The 14,719-nt window shown below is 43.5% G+C and overlaps 1 protein-coding gene across 2 annotated transcripts in view; it reads left to right on the top strand.

The window, feature by feature from the left end:
* Positions 1-14,025, top strand: part of DECR1 (2,4-dienoyl-CoA reductase 1) — a 188,556-nt gene extending 174,531 nt beyond the window's left edge. For both annotated transcript variants that reach the window (XM_073550524.1, XM_073550523.1), the window contains exons 6-10: positions 1,484-1,583; positions 3,766-3,838; positions 11,898-12,044; positions 12,183-12,245; positions 13,171-14,025. In XM_073550524.1, the coding sequence (XP_073406625.1) occupies positions 1,484-1,583; positions 3,766-3,838; positions 11,898-12,044; positions 12,183-12,245; positions 13,171-13,230 (443 nt within the window). In that variant the 3' untranslated portion in view covers positions 13,231-14,025. The remainder of the gene's footprint in view (positions 1-1,483; positions 1,584-3,765; positions 3,839-11,897; positions 12,045-12,182; positions 12,246-13,170) is intronic.
* Positions 14,026-14,719: the final 694 nt, after the last annotated feature.

Here is a 14,719-nt window from a genome sequence, read left to right as displayed (position 1 = left end):
GGTTTCTGTGACGCGGATGAGCTGTCACAAATCGATCAGGTCTTGGCCGCCTGCTGACTCTTGGCTTTGTACTGAGAGCCCAGAGGAGATTGGATAGAAGCATGGCTCAATTATTACTAGTGATGAGCGAGTATACTCGTTACTCGGGTTTTTTGAGCATGCTCAGGTGATCTCAGAGTATTTGGATGTGCTCGGAGATTTAGTTTGTCGCCGTAGCTGCATGATTTGTGGCTTCTGGACAGGCTGAATACATGTGTGAAATGCCTGTTTGTTAGGGAATTCCTACAGGTATTCAGGCTGTCTAGCAGCCACAAATCATGCAGCTCCGGGGACAAAAACTAAGTCTCCAATCCCGCCAAAATTCTCGGAGAACACCTGAGCATGCTCGGGAAAACCCGAGCAACGAGTATACTGGATCATTACTAATTATTACTATTATCTATAACCATAGAAATGACCATTGTAGTCATCAATCATCAAGCCGTGCAGGACTACTGAAGAAGATATGGGACTGTTTCCATTAGATGGATTCTTCTCCAAGTAATTTAACCCATTGGATATTGTTGCTGTTCAGCTCAAGTGCGTGGGGGGGGGGGGCTGAATTTTCTTAAGTTTCATTGGGGAAAAAAAAATAATTTCCTCTATCAGTAAAGTGAGGGATAACTATCTGATCGCTTTGGGTCTGAACGCTTGGACCTCCCCACGCAATTCCAACTTTGGTGAAAGTCTGCAGCACCCGTCTTGGATGGAGCAGAAAAGTGTGTGCTTGGTCTCCGCTCCATTCATTGTCAATGTCACTGCCGGAAATAGCTGAGTACAGTATTCGGCTTTCTTCGTCAGTCCTAAAGACTATGAATAGAGCAGCGGTTCAGCATGCACCATTCAAGATAGCGCTGTGGAGTCTCTCATTCTAGGGGTTCCAGAGCCCCGATCTTGGCTCAGACCCCGATCAAACAGCTAGATATCCCTTATCTTATGTGTATGGAGTCCTTTTGGGAATTCTCTATTAGATAAGTGTGTGCAAATTGGCTCTTTTCCTCCCCCAAAAAAAGAGAGCCACAATACCACTAGCTCAGGTTGTAAAAAGTTAGAACCACGCAAAACTTTCTGCCATTTAATAAGAACAAAGAAAGCGAAATGTCTGAAAGCCTAAATAGGTCACTTTTTAGCAATAGATGTAAATAAGGGGCATCGGAGCTGTTTTTGGCTGTCGAAAAATAAAAATTGCTATGTATCGTGCCTAGATTTGTTGAAATTGTTTTCTTGTTTTGTGCCTTTTTATGACTGTTCTCAAGCGTGGATAATCAGAAAACAGATGATCGGTTCTAAGTATTCCAAAAAGTTTAGGGCACCGTGACCCGCCGACTGAAACCACTCACCCTCCAGGATGACTTTTTTTGTTCCATCTGTTTGGCTTGTGTGACTCACCATTTTCATGGCAGTACGAGCACTTCATTAGATGTCGTGTTTTGTCTATTTCTAGGTGCTGCGTTTCTGGCTATTACCACAATATATGCAGAGAGTGGATCTGGATTTGTCGTTCCCAGCGCTTCTGCTAAAGCCGGCGTGGAAGCAATGTGCACGTGAGTGCGTCTAAATGTAAAACGCCAACTAAATGCGTACGTTCGCCAAATAAGACATGCCAGTCAGCATGTGTCGTGCCATGGTGTGGAGCGCCTGCCAACTCGGGTCTCATTCACACTACGTTCTTTAAAGAGGTTTTCCCCAAAACAAAAGTTCATTTTATTCAATGGATCTTGGAATAATACGTTCCGCTATTGGATGTGTTTAAATAAAATGTTCCTGTGCTGAGATAATCTTATAAATGTGTCCCTGCTGTGTACTGTGCAATGGCCATGTCTGACCATACAGGAACATGGTCTGATCATACCACAGCTCCTGGGCAGGGGAGGAAGCAAGAGTATATAGGTATCACAGCACAGGATCACATCCAATACCTTCTTTGATGTAAAACATTGCTTAAAAACAGGCGGGGAAATGTTTTACCTTACAAAAAGACTCTGTGATTGGCTGCAGTGGTCAGATGACTGGAATGGAAGGTTCCCAGAGAGGGAAGGATCCATATGGGATAGTCTTGTCACACTTGTAGATCCATGTTATCTCCCCAGGGCAGTTTTGGCTGGGAGTTTTCCCACAAAGAATAGTTTGGCTTCTGGAGTCTTTTGGTTGTTGGGTAGGGTCGGTTCAGGATTGTGACTACAGGTGATTAAGGAACTGTTTGGCAAAAGCAGCCTCATGGGTACAAGCAAATATACATGGTCTGCCAGAGAAACACTGGGTCATTGGGTGAAAAATAAATAAAAATCCCATGTGACCCACTGTATTAAAGACCACATACAGGGGATTTAGGCTCACCAAACATGCCTGCTCGCAAAACTGTTTCCTTGACTCCCCTCCCTCCATGATGTTGGTGTGTCTATATTGGTTTTTTCTCAGCTTCTTTATTAGGCCGGGGTCACACTTGTGAGAAACTTCTGCATAGAAAAATACATGCAGCTGCACGCACTGGTCTCGAGTGCCGGGTATTGAGACTCGTGTGAGTTTCTTGCAAGTCTGACCCCGGCCTTAGAAGGGGGTAAGCCACTCACAAATAAAAATGGTAAAGTCTTTATGAAGATATTTATCTTTAAAACGAAACGGTCAGCAGACTTTTGCTATTTAATCTGTTGTCAGCATGATGTGGGGGCACAAAGCCTCATTCCAGGGATGTCACTTGCTCAGCAGCTTCCTGTAGTTTCAATACAATCTGTGTTTTATCAGCAGGAGATGATCACTGCAGCACTAGGTTTTGTGTGTCAGGCAGTGTAGATAATCTGGTGTTCCCCCTTCCTTCCACCACTGATTGTCAGCCCTCTGGTTATGCACAGTGTAAACAGGAAGTTGCCAATCAGTGGTGTGGGCGGGGTTATACACAGCTCGGCATTCGTAGCACTGCTACTTCTACAGCACAGAAAATAAGGATTTTATTAAAATTGCACCAGGCAGTCCAGTAAGTGACACATCGTTAGAATCAGGAGCTCTGCCCCCTACATTATGCTGCTTTCAAATTACATGGCAATTCCTGGAGACAGATTCCATTTTTAAAGTTGTGTATTGCTAATAAAATGTTTTTATAAAGATGGCTGTGGCCAATGTCCTCAACTTTTATAGTGGTTTTCATGTGTGTTTACTTTTAGTTATTTAGTATTTTGGTTATCAGAAGGTTATAATCCCTGAAGAATGTCATGAAATGCATAAACGCTGCAGCCAGTCGCAATTCTCATTGGTCAAGTGACTGAAGAGTAGTACATCCTTATAACTGGCCTTGGCATATAGCACCACAGTGGCTTGTGCTGGAGCAAGGGGGGCTCAGCTTTGTGAGTCTGGTGTCCTTTTATTATTTGACACCTTTGAAACCATTAACTGCCTGTGGAGGAATTTTTTTATTTACCTTGAACCACCCCTTAATGTAATCACTTAAATGGAACCGTCCTTATTTTCAATATATCAGTTATCTCTAATCGACAGCCAGTGCTCTAGACTGTGTCCGGTAAAATGGGAGCAGTCGGACCGGCACACAATGGGTTACACACGGTCGGTCATCCAAGAACAAGGTATTTCAGATGGGGTTAATGTCACAATATCGACTGAAATATTCCAGCCGCCATCAGAAGATGGATATACCCGTTTCATTGCATCTTTCTCCTGCTCACATTTTGATTAAGATAAGATATTTAATCATTTGTATAATTATTTGTATTGTAGATCTCTTGCTGCTGAATGGGGAAGATACGGACTGAGGTTTAATGTTATTCAGCCGGGACCAATAAAAACAAAGGTTCGCTGACGCTTTATCAATGCATTTCAGTTTGTGTCTAAAAGTGTACATCTTAAAGAAAAAAAAAAAATACTGTAAATGCTTTTGTATCTTCCAGTACAGTAGCGTTCTTGGAGGTCAGCCTTTTGTGCTGCAAAGCTGTACTTCCTAACCCACGAACATGAAGTTAGCACTGTCTCCAATACTGACATAAAGTATGGATCTATTTGGCCCCAATATCCCTGCTTCTGTTACCTCTGGCAGTGAGGAAGTAAAGGGCTGAAACAAGTCATGTCTTCTTCTACTGTCTAAATAAATGAAGATGTTAAATAATTTAGCTGGGTAAATGGGCCACACATAAAATACATTTGAAGTTGACGGGCCACGTTCCTTACTGGATGAGATGACTTATGCAGTGATATAATAATAATAAATATAGCTTTCTCATTATACTGGCACACAAACACAATAAATAGAATAAAAAGTGATCCAAAAGTCATACACCAAAAAAAATTACAATAATATTATTATTTTTTTTTTTTTTTTTCTCGTGTCTTTTTGATCTGTCTTGGGCCCTGTATTGTTCAACATCTTTAGCAATGATTTAGATGAAGGAATTGAGGGTAAACTGATTAAATTTGCTGATGACCCAAAGCTAGGAGGGATAGCTAATACTGGAGAAGAGAGAGAGAGGATTCAAAAAGGTATAAATAAACTGGAGGAGTGGGCAGCAACTAACAGAATGGTTTTTAACAGGGAAAAATGCAAAGTACTACATCTGGGCAATAAAAATGAAAAAAGCATAAACACAATGGGAGGAATAGGGTTAAGCAACAGCACATGTGAAAAAGACTTGGGTATACTAATAGATCACAGACTGAATATGAGTCAACAGTGTGATGCAGCAGCAAAAAAGGCAAATGCAATTCTCGGATGTATTAACAGAAGCATACAGTCTAGATCACTTGAAGTCATTATTTCCCTCTACTCCTCTTTGGTCAGACCTCATCTGGAATACTGTGTCCAGTTTTGGGCGCCACATTTTAAAAAAGACCTCAACAAACTGGAGCAAGTTCAGAAAAGAGCGACCAGAATGGTGACCGGTCTGCAAACCCTGTCTTATAAGGAAAGGTTGCAGGATTTGGGAATGTTTAACCTGCAAAAGAGAAGACTGAGAGGAGACTTAATAGCTGTCTACAAAATCTCAAGGGCTGTCACATTGTAGAAGGAATATCTTTATTCTCATTTGCACAAGGAAAGACTAGAAGCAATGGGATGAAACTGAATGGGAGGAGACACAGATTAGATATTAGAAAAAACTTTTTGACAGTTAGGGTGATCAATGAGTGGAACAGGCTGCCAAGAGAGGTGGTGAGTTCTCCTTCAATAGAAGTCTTCAAACAGAGGCTGGACAGACATTTGTCTGGGATGATTTAGCGAATCCTGCTTTGAGCAGGGGGGTTGGACCAGATGGCCCAGGAGGTCCCTTCCAACTCTGATTCTATGATCACTTTTTATTCTCTTTATTTTGTTTGTGCGCCAGTTCAATGAAAAAGCTGCATTTTTGGCATGTTTTTTATTTTTATGGTGTTCATTGTATGGGTTATGGTACAATTTTATAGCTTGGGTTGTTTAGGTGTGGCGATAGCAAAGATATTTTTGTTTTTACATAAAGCAGCGTTTTAAGGGTTTAAATATTTTTCCATTTTTTTTTAGGTAATATGCGCTTCGCTTTTTTTTTTTTTTTTTTTTTAAGGGAACTTGTCACCACAAAAAACACTAATAACTTTGCAGATATGGGTCTGCAGGTTAATAGCATTACTAACCTGTCTGTACGTGAAGAAAATTAACTTAAATTATCCCCCCTCCTCGGCAGCGTTTCAGTGACCGGGGCGGCACGGACACTGGTTCAGTCACCGCTCTCAGTATACAGAGCAGCCGCTGTAACTGCCCACCCGGCAATGACTGGCAGCCGTCCACAATGCAGATCAAGTGTCAGTCACCACGTGACTGAAACCGGAATGCTGCTGGGGAGAATAAAGTTAATTTTCTCCCTGCAGCGTTCGGCTAAGTGCAGGTGCTGGGCAGCTTAGTCGCGCTATTAACCCCATATCTGCAGGTTAATAGTGGTTTTTGTTGTGACAGGTTCCCTTTAACTTGCCTGATCACTGATTAATACCTGTAATACTTCTGTACTGTAGGACATTGGATGTTTCAGTTTTGCACTGACACTTAGGTTGTGTTTATCATGCTTATTGCAGGATTTTACGGGCCACCGTAGCTGGCTCACCCTAAGACCATTACTTGGCCTCAGATTGCCATGGTAACTACCATCACCCGGCGATCATGGGATGCAATAAACTTGCAGGATGCCCCCTCCCTCAAATAACCATCTAGATTCCACTGTCACTATTCATAGAAGCACCGTAAGGGTTTCAGCTGCGATTGGTGCCGCTCTATGGTACGCAGCTGACCTCTCACTGCCGATGGTGCAGGCTGTGATTATCGCGGTTTGCAGGATATCTCCTATTGTGTCGTACATGTGCGGTAGATGTCGGGAAGGAGTTGAGAAGAATCCTCCCCTTTTTCTCCTTCCCCCTATGATGGCACCACGGAGAGAGGTGTTCTGCCCATCAGTGACAAGAAACCTACAGATAAAAAGGCGGTACCTCTCTCCCGCATCAGTTGGTTTCCTGTCCCTGATGGGGGAACCTACAGTCGATGATCGACATACTTGAGGATCGTCGTGGGATGCTGGGGCCGACCAGACTGATCCTGGCAGTGGGGGTTCCCTGCCTCGGTTGGGGCGGTAGCCTGAGGCGCCATCGCTGGGGTCATCGGACCTTGTGGGTATGCGAGGAGAGGCGGCGGAAGAAAGTGGACTGAGACCGCCTCTCACGGAGCGTGTTCCGGGCTTCTCCATGGCCACGCCGGGAGTCAGGCGCTGGGCGGCGCGCACTTATGACGTGCGCGAGCATTACTGGGTGAACTAGTAGGGCGCACGCTTGGTGACGGAAAGGGCGGCATTGCATGACTGGGTAATCCACTCTCCGGGCGCGTGGCATTCCCTTACGGATGGGAGGTCCCGGGCACAGATATTTAAGCTGGAGAGAGGCCGGAAACAGTGCTTCCAAGGAGCTCGGCTTGTTTCTACCTGAATGAGTGACCAGGAGCATCCAGAGGAGCAGGCTTTGCAGGGCCAGTCATCTCATATCATAGGCGGCAACAGCAGCAGAAAATACGGACAGAAGGGGGGACCCTTCTCATCACCATAATCGGGGTGGTAGCAGCCATTCGGGCTTTCAGCACAGCAGGGGACTCCAGCATGGCAACCGGCGCAAGAGAGAATCCATCTTTGGGAATGTTTTCGCCTCCTAATCCGGTATCCTTCCTTCTGTCAGGATGGTAAGTGAGCTTTGTGAAAGTCCACTTTATAAATAGGGTCCTGTTTTCTTCTTTTCTTTTTAGGGAAAGAAATGTACGAGCAAATCTAAACATAAGATATGTTTACTCTGTACAGAAGAGTTACCCACTACATGAGAAAAGAGACTCTGGCTCCTGTATAGAGCAGACAATTTGTGAGGAGATCAAGATGGTTCACCTCAGATGTTAGATCTTTTGATTAAGAGTCAGGTTGAAGACTCCTTTTAGATCCTTTCATGGATCGGGGAAGAAACGGCGTAAAACCAGACATAGGTCCCCTGAGCCAGGGGGTAGTAGTATGGACATCGAAGGAAGAGACTGATTCATCCAGTGCATCATCGTCATCAACCTCCGCTGAGGGTAGAAATCATCGCAGCTGTATTCCGGTACAGGATACAGACAGCCTTGTTAAGGCGGTCAGAGCCACCATGGTCTGGTGGACCCTCGGTCCAGGAGAACGGTTCAGAACATTATGTTCAGTGGGCTAGAGCAGAAAAAGAGGAGGTCCTTTCCATTGAATGGAAAAAGCCAGATAGGGCCTTTTTACCCCAAAAAGAAAATACACATTTGAGGACTCTGTTTGCTCATTTTGGGAAAAGGCGCCAAAGCCTCAAAAAAAAAAAAAAAAAAATTTGCTCTTCACTTTTAGGATATTGGGGTGTTAAAAGACCCCATGGATAAAAAAGCAGATTTGTTCTTGAAGGGTTCATGAGAGGCCGCTGGGGGAGGGCTAAAACCAGCGGTAGCCGCCACCTATACGGCTAGGTCGCTGATGGTCTGGCTGGATCAGCTGGAATCGCAGCTAAGACAAAACACCTAGGTACACAATACTAAATTCCATGTCCCCTAACGAAGGGGGCTGCTGCCATTCTAGTGGACGCATCAGCGGACTCGGTCAGGTTAGCTGCCAGATCGGCATCCTTCTCTAACGCAGCCAGGTGGGCTCTCTGGCTTAAGTGTAGACTGTAAGCTTGCGAGCAGGGCCCTCATTCCTCTTGGTATTTGTTATAATCTGTGTGATTGTTATGCTGTAATGTCTATTGTCTGTACAAATCCCCTCCGAAATGTAAAGTGCTGCGGAATATGTCGGCGCTATAGAAGTAAAATTTATTATATTAATTGTTGGCCGGGGATCTCCAGACAATGTCGAAATTGTGTTCCATTCCCTGCGAGAGCGAGTTTTAGTTCGGTCCCACGTTGCATGATATTCTGGACAAAGCAGGGGCTAAAAAGAAACTCTTCCCTATCCTCTCCAGTCAGTCTTATAAACGGCCCTTTCAGAGTAGGAGATTTGTCCAGAGGAAACCAAAAAAGATCCCCAGGATAAGAGGGAAGAAAGGAGGGGTAGAGGAAAGGGGTTCATGTTCAACAGGGGGCCCTTTGACAATAAAACGCCAGGCCTAAAACTGGTTTCCTTTCCCCTTCCCACCCATTCTTCATAGTGACTCCTTGGAGATCCTCAAAGAAGGAACAGCTAGCCTTAGAACAGGAGACTCTGGGTCTAGTAGAGAAAGCTGTTCTTCAGGAAATCCCGCACCAAGAAAGAGGCGAAGGGTTTTACTCCCCCTTTTCCTAAGGCGAAAGCCAGATGTTGCATTCATAAGAATTCTAAACTTAAAGCTGAACAGACATCTGAAAGTGCAATCATTCAAGATGGAAACAATAAAGTCTTTGTTGAAAATGCTATTTTCTTCCTGTTTCATGACTGTTCTAGATCTGAAGGATGCATACTATCACGTCCCTATCCACAAGGACTATCACAAATTCCTCAGAGTGCAGTCACCATGCGGGGGGGATAAGACCTTACCAATTCAAAGCCCTTCCATTTGGTCTGGCCGTCGCTCCAAGGGTATTCACCAAAGTAGAGGCAGAGGTGATGGCACACTTAAAGGAGGAAGATATCCTGATCGTCCCGTACCTAGATGACTTCTTAATAATAGGCAATTCACCCCCGACACTGCAAAGACCAGTTAGAGAGGGTTATGAATTCTTTAAGTAACTTTAGGCTGGCTTCTAAACCTATGGAAATCCAGAATCGTGCAGAGTCTGGTGCAAGAATACCTAGGCATCATACTTGACTCACAGGAATGTCGCTTCCCGGTAGAGAATGTTCAAAAGATGATAAACTTGCACATGACAGCTTGGAACTTGAAAGGTTGTTCCTGAGCAATAGGGGGTTTTCACCAAATCTAGTCACCCTTTGCTACAGAGTAGAAAGCCTGTGACCACCAAACTATACAGGAAAACCTGAAATAGGTTCCCTTCAGTTTCAGGCGCCAAGTTAGACAAGGGGGTTCCACTAACTGCCATTTTATAGTTTCTGCAGAAAGAGTTGGAACAGGGGCTGGCCACAAGCACTTTGAAAGTCCAAATTGCAGTTTTAGGGGCCCTGTACAATTATGACCTAGCCGGGAGTCGCTGGATACTAAGTTGATCAAAGCATCCGACAGGTCTAGACCTATCCCCTCTCGGTGTACTCCTCCTTGGGACCTAAACTTGGTCCTTACAGCCTGAACTAAGGCCCCTTTTGAACCACTGTCAGAAGCCCCACTAAGGCTGTGTGCCCACGATGCGATTTTTTTTTTTAAGCGTTTTTGCCGCGATTTTCGGCGCGAAAACGTTTAAAAACTGTGTACAGAACACCCCCCATGCATTCCTATGGCATTCCGCACATGCTGTGCTAATGCTGCGCTTTTTTCCGCGGCGGAAAAAATCGCAGCATGATCATTCTTTTGTGCGGAATCGCAAAGAATTGCTGCGATTCCGCACCCATAGGAATGCATGAGAATCGCTTACTTCCTGCATGTGGCTATGCCCACCATGCGGGAAGTTAAGCGTCTCGTGCGGTTGGTACCCACGGTGTGGAGGAGAGGAGACTGTCCTGGGTACCATACCCCTGTAAAAAAAAAAATAAAAAATAAAAAATCGGGGTATATTTACCTTCCGACGTCCCGCGCTGCATTCCCGGCCTAAGCGTTCCGAGTAATGCCTTGCGGCAAGGTCCTGTGATGACGTAGTCTCGCGTGACTCTGGCGGTCTCGCGAGATCGCTATAGTAACGCGAGACTAACGTCATCACAGGTCTCGCAAGGCATTACTGGGAACGCTGAGGCCCAGGATGGCAGCGCGGGACGTCGGAAGGTAAATATACCCCGTGTTTTGGTTTTTTTTTTTTGTTTTTTTTTTTTTTTTTTTATCATTTTTAACATTTTATCTTTTACTATTAAGGCCGCATAGGCGGCCTCAATAGTAAAAAGCTGCTCACACTTGTCAAACACTATGTTTGACGAGTGTGGCCAACCTGTCAATCACTTTCCAAGCGATGCTTCAAATCGCTTGGAAAGTGCTTGAGAAAATCGCGAACAGAATCGCGGTAAAACCGCGCGATTTTTGGGAAGGAGTCCGGTTTTCAGTGTGCGTTTTAACACGCAACGTGGACACATAGCCTAAAAGTCTTGTCACTTCTTGTAGCTCTCACATCAGCTCGTAGGGTCAGTGACATCTAGGCTCTATCTTCCAAAAGTAGCATCACGATTTCGCAAATCTCAAGAGATGACCCTCCCTCCTTTTTTGCCCCAATCCCAGAAATGGGGGCGAGGAAATCTTACATACTCTAGACGTCAGGAAGTGCCTAAACCAGTATCTAGCGTGTAGAAGGATAGGTCCCTCTTTGTATTCTTCCAGGGTCCTCTGAAGGGCCAGAAAGCATCCAAGGGCACGCTAGCAAGATGTATAAGATGCCATCACCCTGTCATACTTAATGCATGGGGCAGCCATCCCGGAGAAAATAAAAGCCCACTCAACAAGAGCGGTGGCAACCTCCTGGGCAGAAAGAGCCGGCGCCTCGATAAAAACAGACATGTATAGCCTCAACTTGGTCTTCCACCTCTACATTCTTTAATCATTATCGGCTGTACCTAGCCTCTTCAGACCTTACCTATGGGAGAAGGGTCCTGGAAGCAGTGGTCCCTTCCTAACGTACAAATCTCTGCAATTCTCTCTGTGGTGCCGTCATGGAGGAAGGAGAAAAACGTAGTTACTTACCGATAACGGTATTTCTATGGCCCATGACGGCACCCGTACATTCCCTCCCTTCACATGTGGGTGTGCACACTTAGTTTAGTTACCGCGTGGCCACCACAAATTATAACGTTATATCTGTTTAAGCTTCATAGTAATGTTAAATATTTTCTGTTATTAATCTAAAGGTTCCTCTCGTGCTCTGTAAACAAATGATGCGGGGGAGAGGTACTGCCATTATATCTGTAGGTTTCCTGTCCCTGATGGGTGGATCCCCTCTCTTCGTGGTGCCGTCATGGGCTCAGAGAAATACCGTTATCGGTAAGTAACTATGTTTTTGTACCTACCTCCAGCGATCCGGAAGCGCAGGACAGAAGCCACTTCTCTGACACACTGCGCTTCGGCATGATGTGTTTGTGGACGCCGGCGCTCTGATGTCCTGAGGATTTCTCGGGAGCTCCGGTGGCCTACAGATACCGGCCTCATGTTTGAGACTTCTGATATTATAAAACATTCATTATTTTTTTTTTTTATTAAAAACTAGACCGGATATTGAAGGACATATTCTAAGTGGATCACTGGAAGTAGTCTATCACGCATTACTAAACCATTTTTTTTTTTTTTTTTTCATTTTCAAGGGTGCCTTTAGCCGTTTAGACCCAACAGGAGCTTTTGAAGGTGACATGATAAAGAGGATCCCGTGTGGTCGCCTGGGCACACCAGGTGAAATAGCAAATCTAGCTATGTATCTCTGCAGTGACTATGCAAGCTGGGTGTCTGGCGCGGTAAGTGTGTAAGACTTGTCTTGACTTGTTTTATACCTTTGGCTTACATGCTGTTCTTTTCTGCCTTTAAGGTAAAATCTGTTTTGAGATTTAAGCTAATAATGTGTTTTTTTGATTTTTTTTATTTTTTTGCTTTAGATCATCCGAATGGATGGCGGTGAATATGTTTCAATGGCCGGAGAATTTAACAGCTTACAAAAGGTGAAGGAAACTTGACAGTATTAATATTTCCTTTCCTGTACACGTCCTCAGGTTGTTAGAGCACAAATCTCTTGTTTTGGACTTTTTCATCCTGCACACAATATAGATTTTCTGCAGATAATTCCGTACCAGCAATGTAGATGACTACATTTACCGAATCTTAGCTACACGTTTCAGCCTTTTCTGCATGTAAATTAACACACAGATTCTTTAATCCCCAACATGTCCTTTCTTTTTAAGAAATATTTGCTGCGCGGTTTCCAGCAAATTAACATAAACCAGTTGGACCCTATTAATTATCAGGGGTCTTGGCTGCTGTTGCTTCCTACATATAGCAGATTTGTCTTCTACGTTAATTCCGTTCCTCTCATTCTAGAATGGAAGTGATAAAAGGATTTGCCAAGAACCCCACCATCAATTAATGATGAATTCCCTCCTACCTTATTCTGTATCTGCTATGTACAGTTATACATAGAAGCTGTAGATGGTAATCTGTTTAACAGCAAAAATAATTTTTTGGCAAATATGAATGCAAAAATAACTTTCAGGCTGTGTGCCCACGTAAGCGTTTGTCCCGGTCAAAACGCATAAAAGAAGCATCCCATTCATTTTAAATGAATTCCGCACTTTTTGTGCACATTGATACGTTTTTTTCCTCTCAAAAAACGCTTAGCGGTCAAAAACGCATCATGCTCATTAATTTTGCGGAAAAGTCTGCGTTTTTGCTATCTTCTAAGAGTCAGAAAACGCGTGGAAAAAAGCATCAAAAAACGTGCATTTTCTGGGAAGGTGTCTGGTTTTGAAGCAGAAATTTTCTGCATACATGGGCACATAGCCTTAGGGAATATATGATTACAATAAAATGCCCGTGAATATGTCTATCTATTCACATTACAGCATATAACATGTCATATTTCTTGTGCAGGTGACTAATGAGCAGTGGGATCTCATGGAAAAACTAATCCGGAACACAAAAGGCTCCTAACTGAAGATGCAAACACATAGAGGAGAATGGAAGAATAATGGAGGATTTGTGCCCTTCCAATTACTAAAGCAGCGTCACTGTGTCAAATATCAGTTCCACTTAGCCACTACTACTATTCTCCACATCATTGGGACTAATATTGACTAATCTGTTTTGGTCCATGTAAGGTTATGTTCACACAGAGGTTTTTTTTGTTGTTTTTTTAGCAGGACTTTGAGTTGGTTGATCCAAAATCTACAGAAAAAAGCTTCAAATACACTTTGTTTGAATACTCTTCCTATTCAGCTCAATGGAAAATCTATTTTCCTGTTCAGATAGGGAGTTTTTTTTAGCTTTTTTTTTTTTTTTTTTTTTTTTTTTTTTTTTTTTTTTTTTTTTTCCCCACAAGGTTTTGAAAACCTCACAGGAAAAAAAAAGGTGATCATTACTTTGTTTTGAGGTGGATCCCTTTTGAAATCCGCTGCAGTATGTGGAGAAACATGCTTGAGTAACCTGTTCGGGAAAAGAAAAAGCAGAGTTTCCTGACTTAGACTCCTCTTGGGGTGGTGGAAATAACTCAGATTATTCTGCCTCTGTGTGAACATGGCCTTAAGCAAATCTATTACTTAATTGTGAAAAATTTATTTAACCTGAAGAAAATGTGAATGTACTATGAACTCGTTGTGATTTTCTGATATTTACCAATTCAGCTAAAAACTGAGAATCTGACGATTTGCAATGAATGACACCATGTTCTGTATGTCTTTAGATCACCTTATGGCTTAATGCATTGCAATAAATACTGTAGGTACCCACTGCTGTGCTTGGTTTATACAGAACTATAGATGTGACATATTTCAGCCATAACCGGAGGTTACTTGGTGTGAGTAACTGGTTTATATCCACATGGTGGGATTTTACTTAATGCGTGTGTGATTTTTGCACCGGAAGTGCAGTGGTAGATTTCATATCCAATCCTGTACCTGACCATTCAATAAACTGCGGCACTTTTAGCTGGGGAAAACTATCCATGTGGGTAAAAAGCACCTTTTAGATTTATTAGTAGAAAAATACAAGGTGTCGCAAAACAGAAGATCGACATATATTTTTTGAACAAGAAAACACCAGTTTAGATGCCATAAGAAAAGAAAAAACAAAACATGTTTTTACCCTCTTTAAAGGGAACAGTTTTGCAGAGTGGGGTAGGGGACATCCGCCTTGTTCTGACATTAAGGGCTCATGCAGATGACCGTAGGAAGGGGAGGTCTGAAAAAAAAATTGCAGCATGTACTACTTTCTTCCAAGTCTTGGTTTAGACTCAGACATTTAAGTCTGAGTGTGAGAAATAAAATTGAATTTCCATGTGAAAATAGATTTTTCCCGTCTCCCATGACGGCAAACATGAGAGAGGGGATCCGCAGAGTCAGGACAGGAACTCTACTGAAGATAAAAGTGGCGGTACCTCTCCCTTGCTTCAGTTGGGTTTCCTGTCCTGACAGGGACCCGTGCA

This window comes from Dendrobates tinctorius, unplaced genomic scaffold (genome assembly GCF_039654945.1).
Source record: "Dendrobates tinctorius isolate UK_male_01 unplaced genomic scaffold, ASM3965494v1 ptg000165l, whole genome shotgun sequence".
NCBI classification, from domain to species: Eukaryota; Metazoa; Chordata; class Amphibia; order Anura; family Dendrobatidae; genus Dendrobates; species Dendrobates tinctorius.
Note: the sequence above shows the minus strand (reverse complement) of the source record. Positions and strands in the feature narration are given on the sequence as shown.